This window comes from Pelmatolapia mariae, linkage group LG13 (assembly GCF_036321145.2).
Source record: "Pelmatolapia mariae isolate MD_Pm_ZW linkage group LG13, Pm_UMD_F_2, whole genome shotgun sequence".
NCBI classification, from domain to species: Eukaryota; Metazoa; Chordata; class Actinopteri; order Cichliformes; family Cichlidae; genus Pelmatolapia; species Pelmatolapia mariae.
The window spans coordinates 9,711,071-9,729,542 of NC_086238.1; the positions used below are offsets into that span (position 1 = coordinate 9,711,071).

General features: G+C 44.4%; 1 protein-coding gene across 4 annotated transcripts in view; it reads right to left on the bottom strand.

The window, feature by feature from the left end:
* Positions 1 to 18,472, bottom strand: part of zmiz1a (zinc finger, MIZ-type containing 1a) — a 108,413-nt gene that overhangs the window by 32,455 nt on the left and 57,486 nt on the right. For all 4 annotated transcript variants that reach the window (XM_063491218.1, XM_063491220.1, XM_063491217.1 and 1 more), the window contains one exon: positions 1,782 to 1,892. In XM_063491218.1, the coding sequence (XP_063347288.1) occupies positions 1,782 to 1,850 (69 nt within the window). In that variant the 5' untranslated portion in view covers positions 1,851 to 1,892. The remainder of the gene's footprint in view (positions 1 to 1,781; positions 1,893 to 18,472) is intronic.

Sequence of the window (18,472 nt, forward strand, 5' to 3'; positions counted from 1 at the left end):
GCCCGCCCACTGAGAAAATCTCTGAGAGCGTCCAACGATATCATGGGCTTCAAGAGAGGCCTTGAGTGACTCATCTTTTGTGATGTGAAGATTAGGCATTATAGAGTTAGTTGTAGACTCTCACAGGAGTCTGACTGATGACGAAGAAAAGCAGAAAGAGTGAGAGAAAGTGAGAGATGCTCTCGTTGAGGTTCAGTGAGAGGGAGGAGAAGAGCCTGCTCTAGATGAGTGATATAATCTGGCATTATTGCTGCTTGATGGGAGGCGTATCAGCCTCCAGCGCGAGAGGAATCAGAACTAGCACAGCAGGGGCTGTCTGTCTAGATCTGAACTCACAGCTCCTCCTGCCGCAGCGCTCGCCACCAACTCTGCCTGACAACCTCGACTCTGGTTTGAGGGGGAGGACAGTGGAGTGAAACAGCTCAGCTGAGTTTCAGGAGGAGGATGGGGCCTGAGCTGTTCTTGTTGTTGTTTAGGGTTGGATGAGGACAAGAACTGGGAAGCGGGGGAGAGAGAAGAGCAGCCGCAGCAGTGATGGGGCTTTAGCACACCAAGAGACAGACGTCTGACAGACTGTCCTCAGCGAGATGATGGACCGACGTACTCCTCTTTTTAGGCCAGCAGTGGTTCAGGCTGTTCAGTGCTTACCTGGCTGCATGAAAAAAAAACACCACACAGAAAAGGGCATAACAGCTGGCTCTGTGCCAGTGGCTTTCCCCAAACCAAAACAACACCCTGCTAGCAGAGCTACCACAAGCTCAGCGCTCAATGACTAGCTCAGAGCCTTTGAAGTCAGGTTTACTACAAGCTCCATTACAGCAAAAGCTGAGGAGTACATAAAACAAACTACAATTAGTGCGTTTATTAAGCCAGACGTGTTAAATCCGCCTATTACAGGCTTATCGGTGACGCCAAGGAAAGTAAGCGAGGGGGATTTTAGACGTGAGCAGTGTCAGTTACTTCAAATTGTATTCACTTGAAATGAGCTGACGTTTCAAAAAACAGAGCCTTTCCAAGATTTGGTGTCGTGCAAAAGAGCCGAGGCGATCTGAGCCTGTTCAGATGGAGGTTATTATGAAAGGTGCGCAGGAGTTTAGGAGGGAACGCGGGAATAAGGGGGTGGAGGTGGGAGGTTCAACAATGGGTAAAGAGAAATCGCAAAAAATCACAAGCTAAGAAGCGCCATCATTCACTGAGTCACTGTAAGGCATGGTGTCATATGGATGTTTTCAGATATAAAGCATCACACCCACGTAGCATAAATGAATATGCCCACAGCCAGCCAGCTAGCCAACCAGTCTATGAGCTCTTGTAGACGATTAATCACAGGCAGAGGCGGTAGCCCTGGGTTATGTCTGTCTGTATATATGTGTCTGTGAGGAGTCTCCTGAAAGCTGACAGTCAAAGAAGTATTTAAGTAAAACCACAACAAGGGTAGGCAAACGTCAAGAGTCAGGAACGTGAAGTAAGGGAACACAGGACCAGGAGAAGAAGGGAGGGGGGCTGTTATGTTGCTAGTCGCTTTGAAGTCTGTTCCTGTGTTCGCTGCCAGATTTGCCTCCCTCTCTCTCTCTCGCTCTATGACCCTGTGCAACTTGATCTGTGTGACTGGAGCTAATGGCCAGAAAAACTGATGCCCAAATAAGGTGCTTAGGGGAGAAAGTAATGCAGGAAGGATGAGGAAATGTACATTCTTCTGTCTTTGCCTCTAAAAACTGTGTCTGCAAAGGAGTAAAATAAGGAGGAGGAGGGGGCCTCTACACACTGCTCTGCATACACACCTGTTTGATGCACTGCAGCCTGTCATTGGTCTGCTGGATGTGCCGGTCCATTGATGGTAACGTGTTCATCTTGATGTCTCTATCGGGACTCCATTAAAGAGCTCTTTTACTCTGTAAAAGAAGAGGATGGGGAGAAGTACAACTGTTACAACAGGTTTCTGTCAGGTCCCCCAGTGCGTGCAGAGTTTGCAGGCTGTAAATTTCAAACAGTAGCTCGAGAAATTTTTCAAACTGAGAAGCCAGCTTGTTTACGCGCTGACTCACTGAAGGGTTTGATCAGCCTCGAGCGCATATTTTTGGCAAATGCACGAAACTGAGATGTCCTGCAGCAGCAGCATTAATGACAAACGGAAACACGATGAAACTGAAAGGAAACTTTTGCAGCTTTTTTGCTACCTATGTGAGAAAAGTCTCACACTGCAAAAGAGAAAAGACAGCTGTTAGCAACCCTCAGAGCTGAAGTTATCTTTGTGCCGTGGACAAACAAATCAAACAGAAGATAAGGTTCTTCTTTTTCTCTTTCTTTGCAACAACATGAACAATTGCCACCGTGTGTTCACTTTTCTGAGCATCTCAGAGAAATATGTTGAGATTTGGATTAATGGGTATCGTGCTGATTTGCCAGCGAAGCCTCCGTCCCTCACCATCCCTCTGTGTTTATCTCTATCAGTACTGGTCCGCCTCACATTCCTCCACACAAAAGGCCAACAGAGAAACCACAGGTGGGGGTGGAAAGCTGCTCAGCACTGATAAAGGGTCCCCCAAGATCCCCTGCTGCGAGAAACAGAGCGAAAGAACAAATACGATCGAAACACAGTGCTCAGCCTGAGAGTTTTCATCTGTAGCGCTCAGTCTTGTGCACCTATCTTAGAAAGAGCACAGCAATATGCACACTCTCTCTCTTTTACACACGCACGCACGCGCGCGCACACACACACTCGCACTTAAGAGCATGTAAACACAAAAGCTTGAATTCTTCACTTTGATTAAGTGTAAAGGTAAAACTTCAAAGCAACACTTTAAGAATAAGACTGTATTACTAATCCTCCGAGCTTAAGCATTACCAGATTAGAGTTACACAGAGTGCACTTACAAAGTCTTGAACATCACCAATACACTGCTTGCATGAGTAACAAGGAATTCTGGAGCAAATGTTGTGAAATGCCCAGCAGGGAAATGTCTCATCGCGCTGCACGGTGTGGGCGCTGACTGTCCTGAGGAAACTGCTAAATGCGTACAGTGCGAGCCACAAAGTCACTCTGACTGTGCAAAACCTGACCCCTAACTTTGTGTGGCCTAATTCTGCCATGCTGCTGTGTCTCCCACCGCCCAGCAGATGTCTCCCTCTCCTGCTGCTAACCAGCATGTCTCTTTTTATACACTACACCTGGAGCAAGTGGTCCAGAGAGGCCTCCTTTAAGCCCTGACAAGTGCTACAAATCCCCCTTCAGCAGGCAGGCAGCTCCACAGACCGCTAACAGGGCACGCTTCAGCCCAGCGCTGGCCGTCTGACCTTGTGGCTATTGATTAACTGTTTCTCCTCCAGCTCCCCTTCCTGCTGTCCCAACACATCAAGACTAGAAAGAAAAGAGGAGGGCCGGGGGCTTTGGGGTGGAGATAGCTACATATTTTAACCATCTTTCCCTCCTTCCCTCTGTTGCACTTTCACAAGGTCCAACACACACACACACACCCCTCCCCTCCCCATCAACATACAGCTCTTTTGTTAGTCGATGAAAAGATGGGCTCTGAGGTTCTGAAAGGAAAATGAGGTGAAAATGTGACTGGTTGGCCAGGCTGCGCTCAGTCAGCGGCATTGTAACTGAGAACAGAAGCCAATTCACCTGACTGACCGACCGTCCGGGCTGTCAGACCACCCAGCAGCACACGCCCGTGTAATGTGTTGCGTAACAGATGATGCTCCATTGTAGACGGAGCAGAACATCTCCCAGTTGCCCCACATCCTCACTCCTCCTCCTGTACTTTCAAAACGAAACACGCTAATCTGTTATCTGATCACTGGGAGGGGACGCTAAATGTTTTACCGCAAAATGTTGAAATCTCTGCTCTCAGTTTTCCACAGATTCACTGATTAGGCTGGAAAAAAAACCTTATGTGTGCGTCTTAGTGTAGCAGTTGACTTTTTTTCCCCTCCTTTCCAGAGTTATATTTTTCTGTTTTTGGGCAACTTCCATCATTGTTTGAGCATGCACAAGCCACAGACAGACCTGCTTAATCTTTATTGTCTTCCCAACATCTTAATCAGCAACAGTCAGCACTGCTTACCCGAGGTGCAAAGGAAAGCATTACACATCCAATTATGATGTGCATATTACGACCTCTCTAAAAAAAAGCAGTGGGAGGATGCTGCTATGAATCAGTGCAGAGTAAGAGCAAAATATAAGCAGTGCTAACATCCAAGGAAGCTTGTGTTCTTTTTTTTTTTTGTTTCCCTCCTTCTCTTTCTGTTTCTGAGCGAAAACGAGCTGGGAGAAACGGGGCAAGAAATAAGCAATCCTAAACAAAAGCACAGTGATATGAAAGGCCCTGAAGAATGGCAGGAAGAGGGCAAGAAGAGCTAGGCTCGGTAGAGAGAAGAGACAGAGAGAAACAAAAAAAAATAGAGAGTGTTGAAATGATCTCTTCATTATCAACAGCAGCAGCATGCACGTGCACAGACACAGCGTACGATCGCTCATAGCGTGAGTGATTTCTCATTTCAGACAAATGACTACCACCTTTGTCAAGTGCAGTGAGCTTTGTGAATGTGATCGGTCGTTACACGGAGGCAGCTGTGCAGGAGCTTGTGACACATCGCAGTGCTGTGCATTGCGTGGGAGTACATTAGGAGCAGGGTTGGATGATATGGTTGCAATCAGCGCCTCGATAGGTCAATCACAGTATTCTCCAAAATCAATGCGCAAGCAGTGAGATGCTAATGAATGCAAAATTACCTGCGCAGACATCAGCTGCCGTTACAAACTAAAACTGTAGAAGCTGTGTGCTGTGCACTGATGAAAGAACGGGCCCCTTTGCTCCCTCGAGGGCCAATCTGAGACTCACTTAAATAATCTGTTCACACACACTTAAAAAACAACTAAACGTGTTAAAAGCACATTTAAATATGTTATAGGTTCATAGCGTGCCAGTAATACATAATAATAGGTCCAAAGTTAGCTTTAACTTAGCTCTGTGGTCACAGAGCATTACTCATAATCCCATATGACTTTTTGATGACTTGCTCATCATCTTTACAAAGGCTGCATTGTTTCTGTCAGTCATGGCAGGTTGGCGGTTGGGTCCTTACAATTTGCTTTTGTACTTTAGACAAAAGGATGTAAATGAGATGACGAATGAAAAGATTCATGTCCGAAATAAACTCCTTGCGGGAGTATAGCAGGACCTTATAATTTATTTTATTAGTTCTTAATCATAGCCTGTTGATAAATAATAGTGATGTAAAATTATCTGCCTTATTGAGGACCCAAACTTCTGCAGCTACGCAAGCTATAAGTGCAACATGCTGTCGCCGCTTCCTTGAAATTTCTTTAATGGTTTTTAAAGTTGAAGTCGGAAAAGGTTTCACGGTGCCTCGGGAAGGGTCTATTTCAAAATAATGAAGGGCTTTTACATAACCGCGTGGAAAATTATATACTGTTTTAATGCTCAATCTATGCTGTAGGTGAAGTGCATAGGGGAGTTCTGAACAATGACAAAAAAGAGCAATCTGATGAAGTCTGACCAGTGATCAACTTCATTTTGAAAAGGAGAACTCTGTTCTCTGGACTCAGCGGGGGATCTTCACTCCTACTCTTCATCTTCAGTCATATGGCCACAGATTTTCTTTTCGCTCTCCTCTCCTACAGCCCCCCAAGACATCATTAGAGCCACCCAGCATGCGAGTCCCTTACACCACCTTCCATTTTCCATTCTATCATTTTCTTCTCCCCATCCCTCATATCTCAACCCTCCTGCCACTCTTCTTTCCTCCCTCACTCTCTCCCTCCCTCCCTCCTCCTTCCCGGGGCCCCGTGTGGGAGCTGCCATAACAGGAGGTGGAATGGATTCATTTGCTCTAATGTGGTTTGGGCTGCAGCGTGGCACGGCACAGAGCGACACTTTATCCCAGTGCACCGAGCTTCTCTCCCTCTCTTTCTCTCCCTGTGTGCAGTTCATGTGTTTTCAAACAGGCCAATCAACACCACTCAGCTGTGATGGCCTCTCTTTACCTCTCCCTCCCACAATCTCTGCTCTCAGTATGTCTGTAAAAAAGCCACCAGCCATTTCTCTCTCTCACACACATACACATTATTATCTTTAGTGGCAAACTCACAATGCCATACAGCAGCTATTTTCTTTATATTCTCCAGTCCACTCCATTTTGTCGTCAGCTTTCTTCATTTTTTTTCTTTACAAACCTCCTTCCATCTTCATATCTTTGTTTTTCTGCCTTGTTTCTGTCTATTTTGTTGACTCCCTGCTAATCCTCTCCTCCGCTAATCTCTACCCTTCTCCTTTTCCCTCTCAGCAAAGCCAACTATTAGTCATATCGCTCCCTCTGGGCTTTATAAAACTCAAACCCTCTACACCATCACAACCACCAGTCTCTATAAAAATGTGAAACGACTTGTCCCAGGGGTGGAAAAAATAAACTCTAAATGTTGCTGTTTGTTTATCTTCTGTTTTAATGTGACAACCACAGGAGCACCGGGCAGCTATGTGACACCCAACACTGCAATGCAAACAGCTGTGATGTGGGGATATGCGAGCGGCTCTGCTGCCGTCTATAAATATGGAGCTTCTGTTGTGGAATATTACAGGTATGCACCACCAGATACCCCCGGGAACAGACGATTATTTCACCACTCTATATGTAAGTTCAAAAAAGGAGCACCATGTGCTAAGTTAATTGAGACGTACCGCAGCAAGAACTGAATCCTATAATCTTTTAAGTTAATTTTAATTAACGCAGTCATGGTGATGACAGCTGCTACAATTAGTTACCTTTTAAATGATCTTTTTGATTTATTTTTCTGTTTATAAGGTGAAAAATAACTTTTCATGAGTTGCAGTACTGTGCAAAGGTCTCAAGCCATTTATATATTGATTGGAAAATAGGAAGTAGGCACAGCAGTTTATTGAAACACTGGCAAACATACACGGAGATTGAATTTGTACACTTCTAACAGGCTTGAAAGTCAATATTTGTCATGATCACCTTTATTCTTCAACACAACCTGAACTCTTTTAGGTAGGATTTCACTCCATAAGACTTTTCTCTCTGCTTCCTGCTTATGAATGACAGCCATCCTTCCACTGAGACCATTTCTGATGAGGCTTCTGTGAACAGTAGATTAATCAACTCAAGGACCAGATGATCTCAGGTCCTGTGTCAAGTCTTTGCTGGATTTCTATTACTTAACAACATGACTTTAAGGTACTTTTTTTTTTAGACCTGCCACTTCTTCTTTTCGCCTCTATTTGTCCAGTTTCCTCAATTTTGTTAAATGACATGCTGCACAGTGCAGAGATATGCCAAGTTTTGAGAATCACCAAAAATACTGTATTTGGTGTTTTTTTGTAACAAAATGCTTAAAGATACAATTAAATTTTTTTCTCATAAGCTGTGTCTTATATGTAGCAACAACACTGGTTCACCTCTTGAGTTGGGTGCTGTTCTTATGCTTGAATGATTCATCGGTCAGTGTTAAGTGACAGAAAACATGACTCTAAAAACGGTCAGGTACAAGGACCAGCAAATGACCAAAGAAAAACTTTGGAAGACCTTCAGAAAGCCTGGAGGTTCGATACTGTCTTTAAAAAAAAAATCACAAAAAAATGACTTCTTGGAAGCCAAAAAAAACCACACATACGGGGTGGCTCAAGACCTCTGCACAGCACAAAGCACTAAAGCAGTGTCAACAGGTGGTTAAACTTATGATTATTTCAGCTCTACCAGGACAAGTTTAGAAATATAAGTAACACAAAGCCAGTAGTGGGATAATTCTACAAAGCTTTGCTATCTTTAATGTTTTACCACTTTCAGAACCAACTAGGAAAACAAATTATTTAATGAAATGTTCTGTATTAACAATGGGTCAAATATAGTTTTGTCTCTGAAAGATATTCCCCGCTGAGAGAAATTCACGGATAATTATCCACTGACTTTGTAGTTCCATTCAGCTTTGTGGAGCTTGTGAGCTTCTTAGCTCTCTAACGTTTCAGCCACATCAGAAATCTATTTTCAGGGGAAATGTTCTGATAAATTCTCTATGCATCACCTATAAACAAAGGGAAACCTGGAGAGGAGAGTTTCGAGGCTCCCTGAGGAATTAGTAGGCAACAAAATGGCCAAAGACATTTATTTGCACATGCTCTCCGTGTGCTGCATGTGCAAATAAAAGTATGTTTTGTCATGAGCTTGCACTTTGACAGCATTACAGTGGACAAATCCTGGGTTGCAAGTTGAGCTCTACCACCTGATAACTATAAAGCTAAATGCCAAATTACACCTAATCCCATATTTAACATAATAGCACAACATTTTGTCACATTTTTATCCGGGTCCAGCTGGGTTTACATTTGTATTGTCTATACTGGAATAATAAGGAAAGGCCATTTATCTAACCATGAGATACAAAAATCAGGTCATCCATGAGCAGAACAGAGCTTTGAGCATCACATGATGAATGAATGAACTCCTTATTCCATACAATGTTCCAGTTCCAGTTCCTGAGGACTAAAAATACCAACTGGGGGAGATTGTATGTCCTGGCTGCCACATATGATTTTCCACTGTCACCAAAGGCGAGATTCTATCACTAGAGATGCAAAAGAGACGAAGCAAGTGAGCATATGTGTGTGTGTGTGTGTGTGTGTGTGTAACATTATGACAGTGTGTGTAGCCTTCAGGTCTTCAGAGGCGAGTCTGAAGTTTATTAAGTGGGATAATGGAAGTTTAGTATGTTTTCAGGAATATGTGAGAGGAGAGGAGAGGAGAGGAGAGGAGAGTGATTGACAGTGCAGTCTGACAGGCTTGTGTAAAGCTAACCTTATGGGCCTGACTCCAGCAGAGCTGTTAGCTCACACACCGCCCCCTGTGGCTGCTGAATGGGTAAACTGACAAATTCCATGTCCAGCACTGGCAAACTGCTGACCCAAATGCAATTAAACAACATCCACCAGGGTGAGTGTAACACATCAGTGTACGGTAGCATATGAATGCACATGTGATATGTCTGTGTGAGGAGAGAGTGATGAAGTGTGTGCAGGAAGGAGAAACAGAGAGACAGGGGCAGAGGGTGAGACTTACAAAGAGTGAGTGTGATTCAATCTGCTCACTAAGCCATGAAATGGTATTGGTGTCATTAGGGAGAGCAAAAATATATCTGTGCCAGCCTGCCCTCCACTCCCCTTGTCTCAGACACTCCAAATGCACAATCTTACAAAAAAAAGCTACCAGTCCAACCTCTTTGCACATAGTGGAACAAAATGTCCCACTGTGCTGCAGCTTCTGCTGAGCATCCTTTATTTATCCCTGTGGGCAAAGCCTTTAAACCATAAATAATATTTTTGAAATCTCCGAAGTTAAACTATAAACATGTGGACTAACCTTTGCATGTAATTTTACATTCTAAACCATACCCACGTTGCCTTTGTATTTATTCATTTATTTTAAACACAATATAATGCTATTTTGACAAAAGAGTAATGCTAGGTCTGGCTAGCTAGCTGGCTAGGTGTGTTAGCCCTGTGCTAAGACTGGCAACCTATTCCAGGGGTAACCCCTCCCACCTATAACTAGCATATGCTCCAGCCCAACAACAACCCTGATTTTGATAAGTGGAAAAAAACGGAAAGATCGATAATATTTTTATTAATATAATTTTAGCTAGTAAAAAAAAAAGGCTTAAAAATTTACTTACCAGAGCGTACTTAAAGCTTCTTTTACTAGCATATTGCCAAAGAAGACGTAAGTTTTTATAGTCTTTATACAAACGGGGGTGTTATAGATAAAACATTACCAAGCTTTATGGGAGGGCGGTGGTTAACAAAATTGTGCATTTGTACAAAAAAAAAAGAAAAATTCTAACACGGGAGCCCCCTAGCGGGCATTCAAGGAACTGTAGTTTTTGCCACCTTTACAAGAGCAAATTTTTTCAGCTCCAAAATAAAACCACAGTAATAACAGTACAGTACAGAGTACCAAGTACTCCCTTCCTCATTCAGTTACCACAAATCATTAACATTACTAATTACTAAAGGTCCTGTCTTTATCAAAAGCCTTTTTTAGGTAAAAAGGCGTTGTTGTTTTTTTACCTTTAGGTATTTTGTGAAAATACCTAAAAAAAAGAAAGAAAGAAAAGAAAAGAAAAAAGAAAAATTGGCAATTAATGGTCACTGAAGTTCACATGCCTTCATCAGATTACAGGTACTATAATTTATAATGACTTGTTCTTGGCATGTGTTACTGCTATCCAGCAATAAATAAACAGCTAAGATATTCTAATGTTAATCTAAAAAAGGTACAGAATCCTTATTGATTTTCCGACTGCCGTGTCTATAGCTGAGCATTGCCTGGAGTCGGCACAGAATAAAGGACTTGTTCAAGGACACTCAAACAAGACTTGATGTTTACCAGTACATGCACCAGGGCCTCCCATACGAGAACAGTGTGTATCAGAGATGCAACAAACCCAAACAAATCACTTTTTCAAGCTCTGAGTGAAATCCTTTGACAGAGGATTTTTACAGAGACCGCTAAATAACCTTAGAGATAGCGAGACCTGCCTACACGGGTAGATGGGAGAGCGCATTCATCTTGCTCTTTGAGAGTTTGCTCACTGCCGTGCGAGAGCGAGAGGAGCAAACAACACAAAACATCTGCTCGCTGTGAAAATGAAACAGCCTAATGGTGTACACAGAGCACCAGTTTCATTCACTGAAGGGACAATCCACACAGGTATTATTTGGCACAGTGAGCGCAAAAAAAAAAAAAAAAAACAGCGCTGAAAGGCTAATGTGCTTCACTGCAGCATTTACAAAACACTCTTTCAGAGCTACAAAGCACTCCAACCGGGGTGTGCGTGTGTTTATTTGTCATCTCAAGTCCATCACATCAGCTTATCTTCACGCATGCATGTGTGCGTAACATGTGGTGATGTGTGACATAGCGGGCACGCTCATAAGCAAACGCCACCAAACCTCGAGAGGCTTTAAATGTGTGTAAATTTTTTCCTATGAAAGAATCATATTCTGCTGTGGCTTCGCTTGTGAGATTCAAGGTATATGTAGAAAGAGCTCAGGAGGACGCGACAAATGGATGGGAAGAGAGGGGGAGACAGAAAACACTCACACAACATATTACGTGGAGCGGGAGGCAGGGTGAGGCAAGCAGGGAGAGAGGGGGGGGGGGCTTGAAGAGCAGCAGAGAGAGAGAGGGAGATGGCGAGAGGTCATCCTTGGGTAATTTGTTTTGGTCCTCTCAGAGCGCAGACACACAGGGAGCAGGTAAACCAATTACAGTGTGACATGAATCACTAAGACCTACAGGCAGCCACACAGCTGGCCAGCCAGAGCAGCCAAACAGTCGACCGAGAGCGCGCTTGTCTCTTTCTCTAAGTGCTGGTCAATCACAAGCCGCAGCCCTCGTCCCTCCCTTTGACCACGACTGCACATCTGGAGGGAACCGATGAGAGAAAAAGACAAACATAATTTTCCTCATGCGCTGAGAAATCCCACGAAGCTCCCGGGACTTTATTGCCAGTGGATCTGGATGCTTTTGTGAAGAAAAATACTTTACCCCAGCCGCAGGACTGACACCATCCCCCCCCCCCACCCCCATCCCCCCGAAAACGCAATGCATCACGGACAACAGCGGAGAGGCATTTACCAAAAGTGATGATGGCTTCATCTGTGATAAATAAATCTATCTGACAGTCCTTTGGTTTCTCAGTTCCGTCCCATTTTCGAACCGCAAACAATAACGATAATGATACGGCTCCTTTGAAGAGGTTGTATGTCAAATCCTAATGGATGTTAAAGCCAATCCAAATACCCCAGGGGGAAGTATTTACACGACAAAGACTTAAGCTTTTACTTTAATTTCCTTAATCACCCGACGGCTGCCAAAATGATGTTGTGTCAGGCCTCAGTCATATCTACGCCAGTGGCTATAAAACAGAGGAGCAACTTGAATAAACAATCATCTAGGTCTCCTTCTCTAATCCTCGAGCTGATGCTAAACTGACAGTCGCATCAGGAAAAGCCACCCAGCATCAGAAAAGGGAAGAGAATGAAGTTGACAAGGAGAGGGATTGGACTGGATTAGATATCGCCTTGGCACTTGGTTTTATTTGATGTGGCCTTGGTGCATGTTGTAGATTCAGACGGGGTAAATATTTGATGAAGGGCGTTGGTGTTGGGCTTGCTGCTGCCAGGGGCTGTTCTCAGGGAGCAACTAATAAAGACGCCGGCGAGCAGGTTGTCGATCACCACCGGGGGCGCCGGCTGAGCTGAAGTGGCAAGAGAATGCAACCTCAACCCGACGGTTACCCGCTCCTCGAATATGAGCCACCTTTTTTCTCTAGACTGTACATCGGCATGCGCTCCCATGCGCAGACACACACTGTGGCACGCACCAGCGGGGCTGTGGCGAGGTTTTCTAAGTTTTTAAATCTTACCATCTTGCTGCCCCCTTGAAATTAATAAGGGCCTCCGAGCTGCTCTCCCAGAGCCACTAACTGGCCATTTGCACTGTCTGGCTCCTCTCACAAACCCTCCCCGGTCTTCTCTCCATCACACCCGCTGCTCTCTTTCCTCCTCTCTGTGTCTTTAACCCCACAATTTCCTATTTTCCTTCCCTCCATCTCTATTGTCTTCCTTTGATCTCCACCCTCTTCATCTCTCCTCTCTTCCCACCAAACCTCCTCCCCTCTCCTGACTCCTTGTTCCCTCCCTCCCTCCACCTCCTCCTCCTCTTTTTTCCTCTCTCTCTCTTTCTCCATTCCTCTGGCCCTAAAACCAGCCCCTCGGCCGCCCGCTTGCGCTCACTCAGATGGCTGTTACCATGACAACCCCGTTCTTTCAGCTCTCGCAAAATAATGAAGACAATGTGTTTTCCATTTAGATGAGTTTTCTGGTGCAGCGGGGAGATATGGAGTGTCCATCTTGCCTCCTCTTTCACTGCGGAGGAAATGTAATAAAAAAAAAGAGGGTTTCTAACCTCTCTCGCTCTCTCTCTCTCCACGACACTCCCTTGTTCTGCTGCTACAGGCTTGTGCACAGGCAGGTTAGGGTGCTGGGAGCCAGATGGGTGTTAAAGCGATAATAGCAGCAAATGGTTGGAACTGTGAAAAAGCGCATCATCTAATCCTCTACATGTTAAAAAAAGCTTTACAGGTTGTTATGGTATATTGCTGATTCTTTAAAAAAAACTGCAATGAAGTCACAGGAGCTAACTTGTCAGTGACAGATTACAGAGTCCTGCTCCCTGTTGTCAAATCCAAGCTGTGACAATGACAAACTGTGAACATTTCAAGTTTTTTTGTTTTTTTTTTAAGGAGTGGGGGGCTTAGCGATGATATTTTTTTTAAAGCATAATGCTCCAGTGTGGGAATAAATGCCATAAAATTGATGGAAAGAGCTTTCTTTCTTTCCTTTTCTCACTGGTGCAGATTTATTAACTTCACAGAGCACACAAGGGGAGCTGCAATCCAACAACTTGTTAGCGCTGAAAAGTAACATTTACACTCCTTTAAGAGGTAATTCAGTTGGAGCATGCTGGCATTTTCACCCAGGGGTGCAACGTAAACAAAGCAAATCCTGGTTTGTTGATTTTTTTCTTTTTTCCTTGCAGTGCATCCTCTCTATTGCCAACTGTTTTGCAATAAATAAAAAAAAACATTGCATGAGTCCTGAAACCTCTATAACGCAATGTTTTGTCTCTCTAGCTCCTTGTTGTTTGTGTTTATAAACAATGTTTGGGCTTTGCAACGCCTGAAATATAACGGTCATAAATTACAAATCTGAAGCAGCTCATAAGCATACGTCGGGTTTCTGGTTCGCACGCTCCAGACATGTGAAGCCTTCTGCTCGGGAAAGACATATAAGTGAAAAATGGGAGCAGTATATGTCTGTGTGTATGTCTGTGTGTTTACAGTGGAAATAGTGAGTCTGGGACATTTTCTTTGGGTCTCTTTTCCAGTGTTTATGGAGAGTGGTGAGGAACAACACTTCCTGAGAGGAAAGCCAGCTTTCCGAGCCCAAACCCCATTCCAAGCCGCGCAGACGGGGAACGCTCTGTCTCCAATTTATGTTTTCCACCCAGCGCCGTGTAAACACGAGCACAGAAGAACTGGTGTGCGTGTGCGTGTGCAGAAGGACGGGTAGGGGGGAGGTGGGGGGTGTTTCAGATAATCCACACTTGCAAAACAAAGGCAGGCGAGCAGACTAATCACAGACAAATGAGCCAAAACATCTCAGAACAAAGTGATAGCCCAGCAGCTCCCAGTGTTTACCAGCTCTAACAGGCCTCTCTCATGAAGCTGTGACAAGAACACGACACAACTCGGGTCAAGCTCCATCACAATCCAGCTCTCCTGACCTACTCATCTCTACCTGACCTGTCAACACAGTCGACAGAAGGATCCAAAAAAAGGAAAAAAAGAAAACGAAAACTCTGCTTCTCACTTGCCGTCTCTCTGCCGGCCGCCCTCTGCTCGTTCTTAATTACATCCAGATCAGACTATTAATGAAGTCAGTCTGATTTTAACAGCGTCTACGGGGAGCGAAGGAGGGGTTTCCTCATCCAGGGAGCATATCAAATAAAATCGGGCTCTTGGCCTTGACAGGTTTTGTCGCCAATTAAAATGGCACGCTACACCGAAGTAGGGGTTAGGGCTAACTAATAATTCTTTTCACTGTTGATTTTCAGTTTTTTGTTTTTTGTTTGTTTGTTTTTTAAATTAAAAGCCCCCGTTTACCATGACTGGCACTCCCTCCATTTTCAAAGTTGCCTTCAGGCATTAAAAATCACAACGTCCCTCTGGCTCCCAGTACCTGGTTTTGGTGATGACATCTTCATAACGGCCTCTCAAAGCATGAAAAGTCTCGTCTAGAACCAGTGAATGTTAGAAATGTTTCTTTTTTGCTGCTTGACAGATTACTTTAATGATTAATTGATTATCAAAACTGTTATTGCTTAATGTTCTGTCCTTTGAGGTGATTAATAGACTAATCATTTCTGTTTTCGGCACTCTGCGGGGCCGGCTAGCTTCCTTTACGGAGACGCATCAGCCATCAGCTCATCCGTTTGAAGTGCAGAGAAGGTTGTGACAGCCTGCCATGTGTGTTGATGTATACATTTAAACAAACCGAAGCATCAGCTGCAGAAACTCCATCACATTGCCTTCTTTCTTCTCCTGCTGTTTATTTGCCTGCTGTGAAGTAAAACTAGCCGCGTTTGATCCTCAAAGAGTACACTGCCAGCAACGCACATACAAATGCACGAACAAATATGAGGCAGGGAAATTATACAATTCCATATGTATACAATAATGGCAGTCTTTTGATGAGCAGGCTGTCAGTATGGGGGCTTTAAAGTGCTCCAGTGATGCAGTTGCTTCCCACATGCGTTTGTATTTGATGTACAGCATGTGGCGGGAAACAGCCTCCGTGCCACAGGCGCTCTGATCTTCTTAAGGCACTCCTGTCAGAAAGCACGATAGCAACGACACGCGCCTTAACAGTCTCATCTACTGTGTATGTTTACACATGTGAGCCCGTGCACGTGTGTGTGTGTGTATGCATGCATGTGTGCCATCAGGTGTTTTCTGCGTGCGCTCAAATGTCTGCCTCTGTCTGTAATACCATTGTCCGCTGCCACCTGCAGCGCACACACACCAAATCCCGACAGATCAAAACACCGCACTCCATCAAATCCAGTGAAAAGCCTGTTTACTGATGATCTGGTGTGAAGACAACAGGCAGCTGGAGTGAGAGATAGGAAGGGAGGAAAAGAGAGGAGAAGAGAGGGAAGGTGAGGTGAAGGGTGAGAGCGGTTGAGGCGGTGAAGCTATCGGGGAGTGGCCCACTGCAGGGGCCTTTTATTATGAGCCATTGTAAAGGAACTAGGTGGGATAATTGGTCTCCTATGCCCAATGTGAAGCATGCATTTTTAATGAGCACACACTGTTGCTCATTTAATATATAAGCAAGAGACAGATGACACAGAAATGCTATGAAATGTTGATGTTTATATGGAGTGTTTGCTCAGGGGAGACAGAGATATTACACTTTTGCTCCATTCAGTTTGTCGTGCCAGAAAGAAAGAAATACAGATACAGACTCTGCGGCACGCTTTTTTGTGTTAGATATATGTTGGCATGTGATTTGCTGTGTCTCCTGTAGCACCACAGCAGTAATTAAAAATTTTATTTCTTGTCCAAATCAATGTTCCTGGGAAAGATTCAATTAAAAATAGATCAATGAATATTATTTTTTGCTGTAAGCTTCAAGTTTTATTTTTTCCGCACATGAAGGCAAACTCAAAGGTCTGCTGTTCTTATTCCTGTTATTATAAGACAGACAGGATTATGGATTTGGTGACTGAATCTCATCAGTAACTAGTTGATCATCCTATTCAAACTCGCTGCCTGTAAGCCAGCAAATTAGATGCCCACTCTGCTCACCCAGGCGCTGCTGGAAAGTACAGTTAGGGAATAAAACACACACCAACACCAGCCAAGACTTCTGACCTGTCAAAGCACCTCGTAATGTTCGCACTGACCTCAAAGCAACAAAACGAGCAGTGCTTCGCTTTACAGCTGTGTCAGGCGGGCATTAGAGGGCTGCGCCGACCAGGAAGTTAAGAGCTTGGTGGCAGAGAGCAGAAGCACCCGAGTTTAAGTGAATTAAGAAAACTAAGTCGTGTTTAACCCCGGCACGAGTCCATTTCTCCTTGTTGGAGGGCACGCTGCCTGAGCTGCCACCTCATAATAGCATTAAACACATCCCAAATTGATGTTTGGGAGGGAGCATGCTGCAAAGACTGTGAAAGGGCAGCAACCAGTAGAGGACTCCACTTGGACGTGGAACAAAAAAATAGTTAGGCACAGTGCGGGGGACTAAAGAGGGGCGGCAAAGAGAGGACAGGAGACAGAGAAGAGAGGCGGCAGGTGGAGAGGGGTTTGAAAAATGACAGCAACCCCAACCCCACACTTCTTCGGGGACCCCACAGACCTCCCCCAGTATCCTGCTCTGAAGTCCTCAATGAGATCTCCGGTCTGGATCCATCCATCAACCCTGCTCCTACTCTGGATGCATGAAGCAGCCAGCCAAAACAGAAAACCCCCTCTGTAGTAACCCATATACTGTTTATACAGCCCCACCTGCTCTCCCAATCATTGTCCATTCTCTCCCCTGGGTCCACTAACAATGAATGCACATTACATCCAGTCTCAGAAACCTTTTAGGGCCGGGTGGAGTATCAGAGATAAGGATAATTTGATACTGTTTTATACAAGATATGGGAAATGACCATTTTTGTAACACCGAAAACGCTTTTTCATTTGAATGTAAGCCTGGTTAGTGAGCTACATTTATAAATTGTATGGGTGTGACCCACTGATACGCAAGTCTGCTTATTAATGCTAAGTAATGGACTAATAAAATTACAGAATTTCATTCACTTTCTTAGATTCAATTCAAATCACAAGATCAGCCTCAAAGCTCTTTATAGTGTAAGGTGGAGACCCTAAAACAATACAGAGAAATCCCAATAATCGGACGACCTTCTATGAGCAAGCACTCGGTGACAGTGGGAAAAAAAACTCCCTTTTAACAGGAAGAAACCTCCTGCCGAAACATGCTGAAGGAAGGGCAGGCATCTGCCACGACCTGTTGGGAATAAGGGGAGGAAGACAGGACAAAAGACACTAGGCTGCACCATGCAAGCCAGACATATTATTCCTGCATCCAAAAGCTCCAACATCACAAACACAATGGAGATGTCTGGTTCAATGGGTGGAATTAGTGGAGGTGAAGCCTAGTAGACACCTGCCAGCTTTAGCTCCCTATGTCAATACACCTCTATGTCAAAGCAGCCACACCCCTGACTTTAAAGCTTTAAAGCTACCCCGTCATACAGTTTTTAAAAAGGAGGAAACTATCCACAGAGGTTCAAACTGTAAACATGCTTTTTAGTTCATTTGAACGTAACACTCTGTGGGGACTGACTTGCTTTTAGAGTCAACCTGAAGTGGCCATTAAAGGAACTGCAGCCCTTAGCGATTTAGAGGTTGCAGCTTGGTTTTCTATTGGCCGTACCATTGTTAAATAGTGAGTGTGTGCACACATATGACCAGCCAGGTGTGTTTTCTCTAGCATGTGTTCTATATTGCCTACCTCTAGAAACCTAAATGGCCAACCACTTTGAATTGTCCTTTTCTGTCTTCTAGCTTTTTTTGGCATTGCAGTGAAGTCCATAGTTGGAGTGGATAGGACCTATGTGCTCAACACATACAATGCGTCAGTGCACATTTCTGTTTATACTGTATGCTGTCAGTGTGGTTAAACAAGGGATCTAGTCATCAGGTCATGGCCATTCTCTTTGATGCCAGTACAAAAGCTCCAAAGCGGATGTGAGCTAGCCTGCACCTCCACCACCAAACACCCCGCCCCCCCAACGGCCA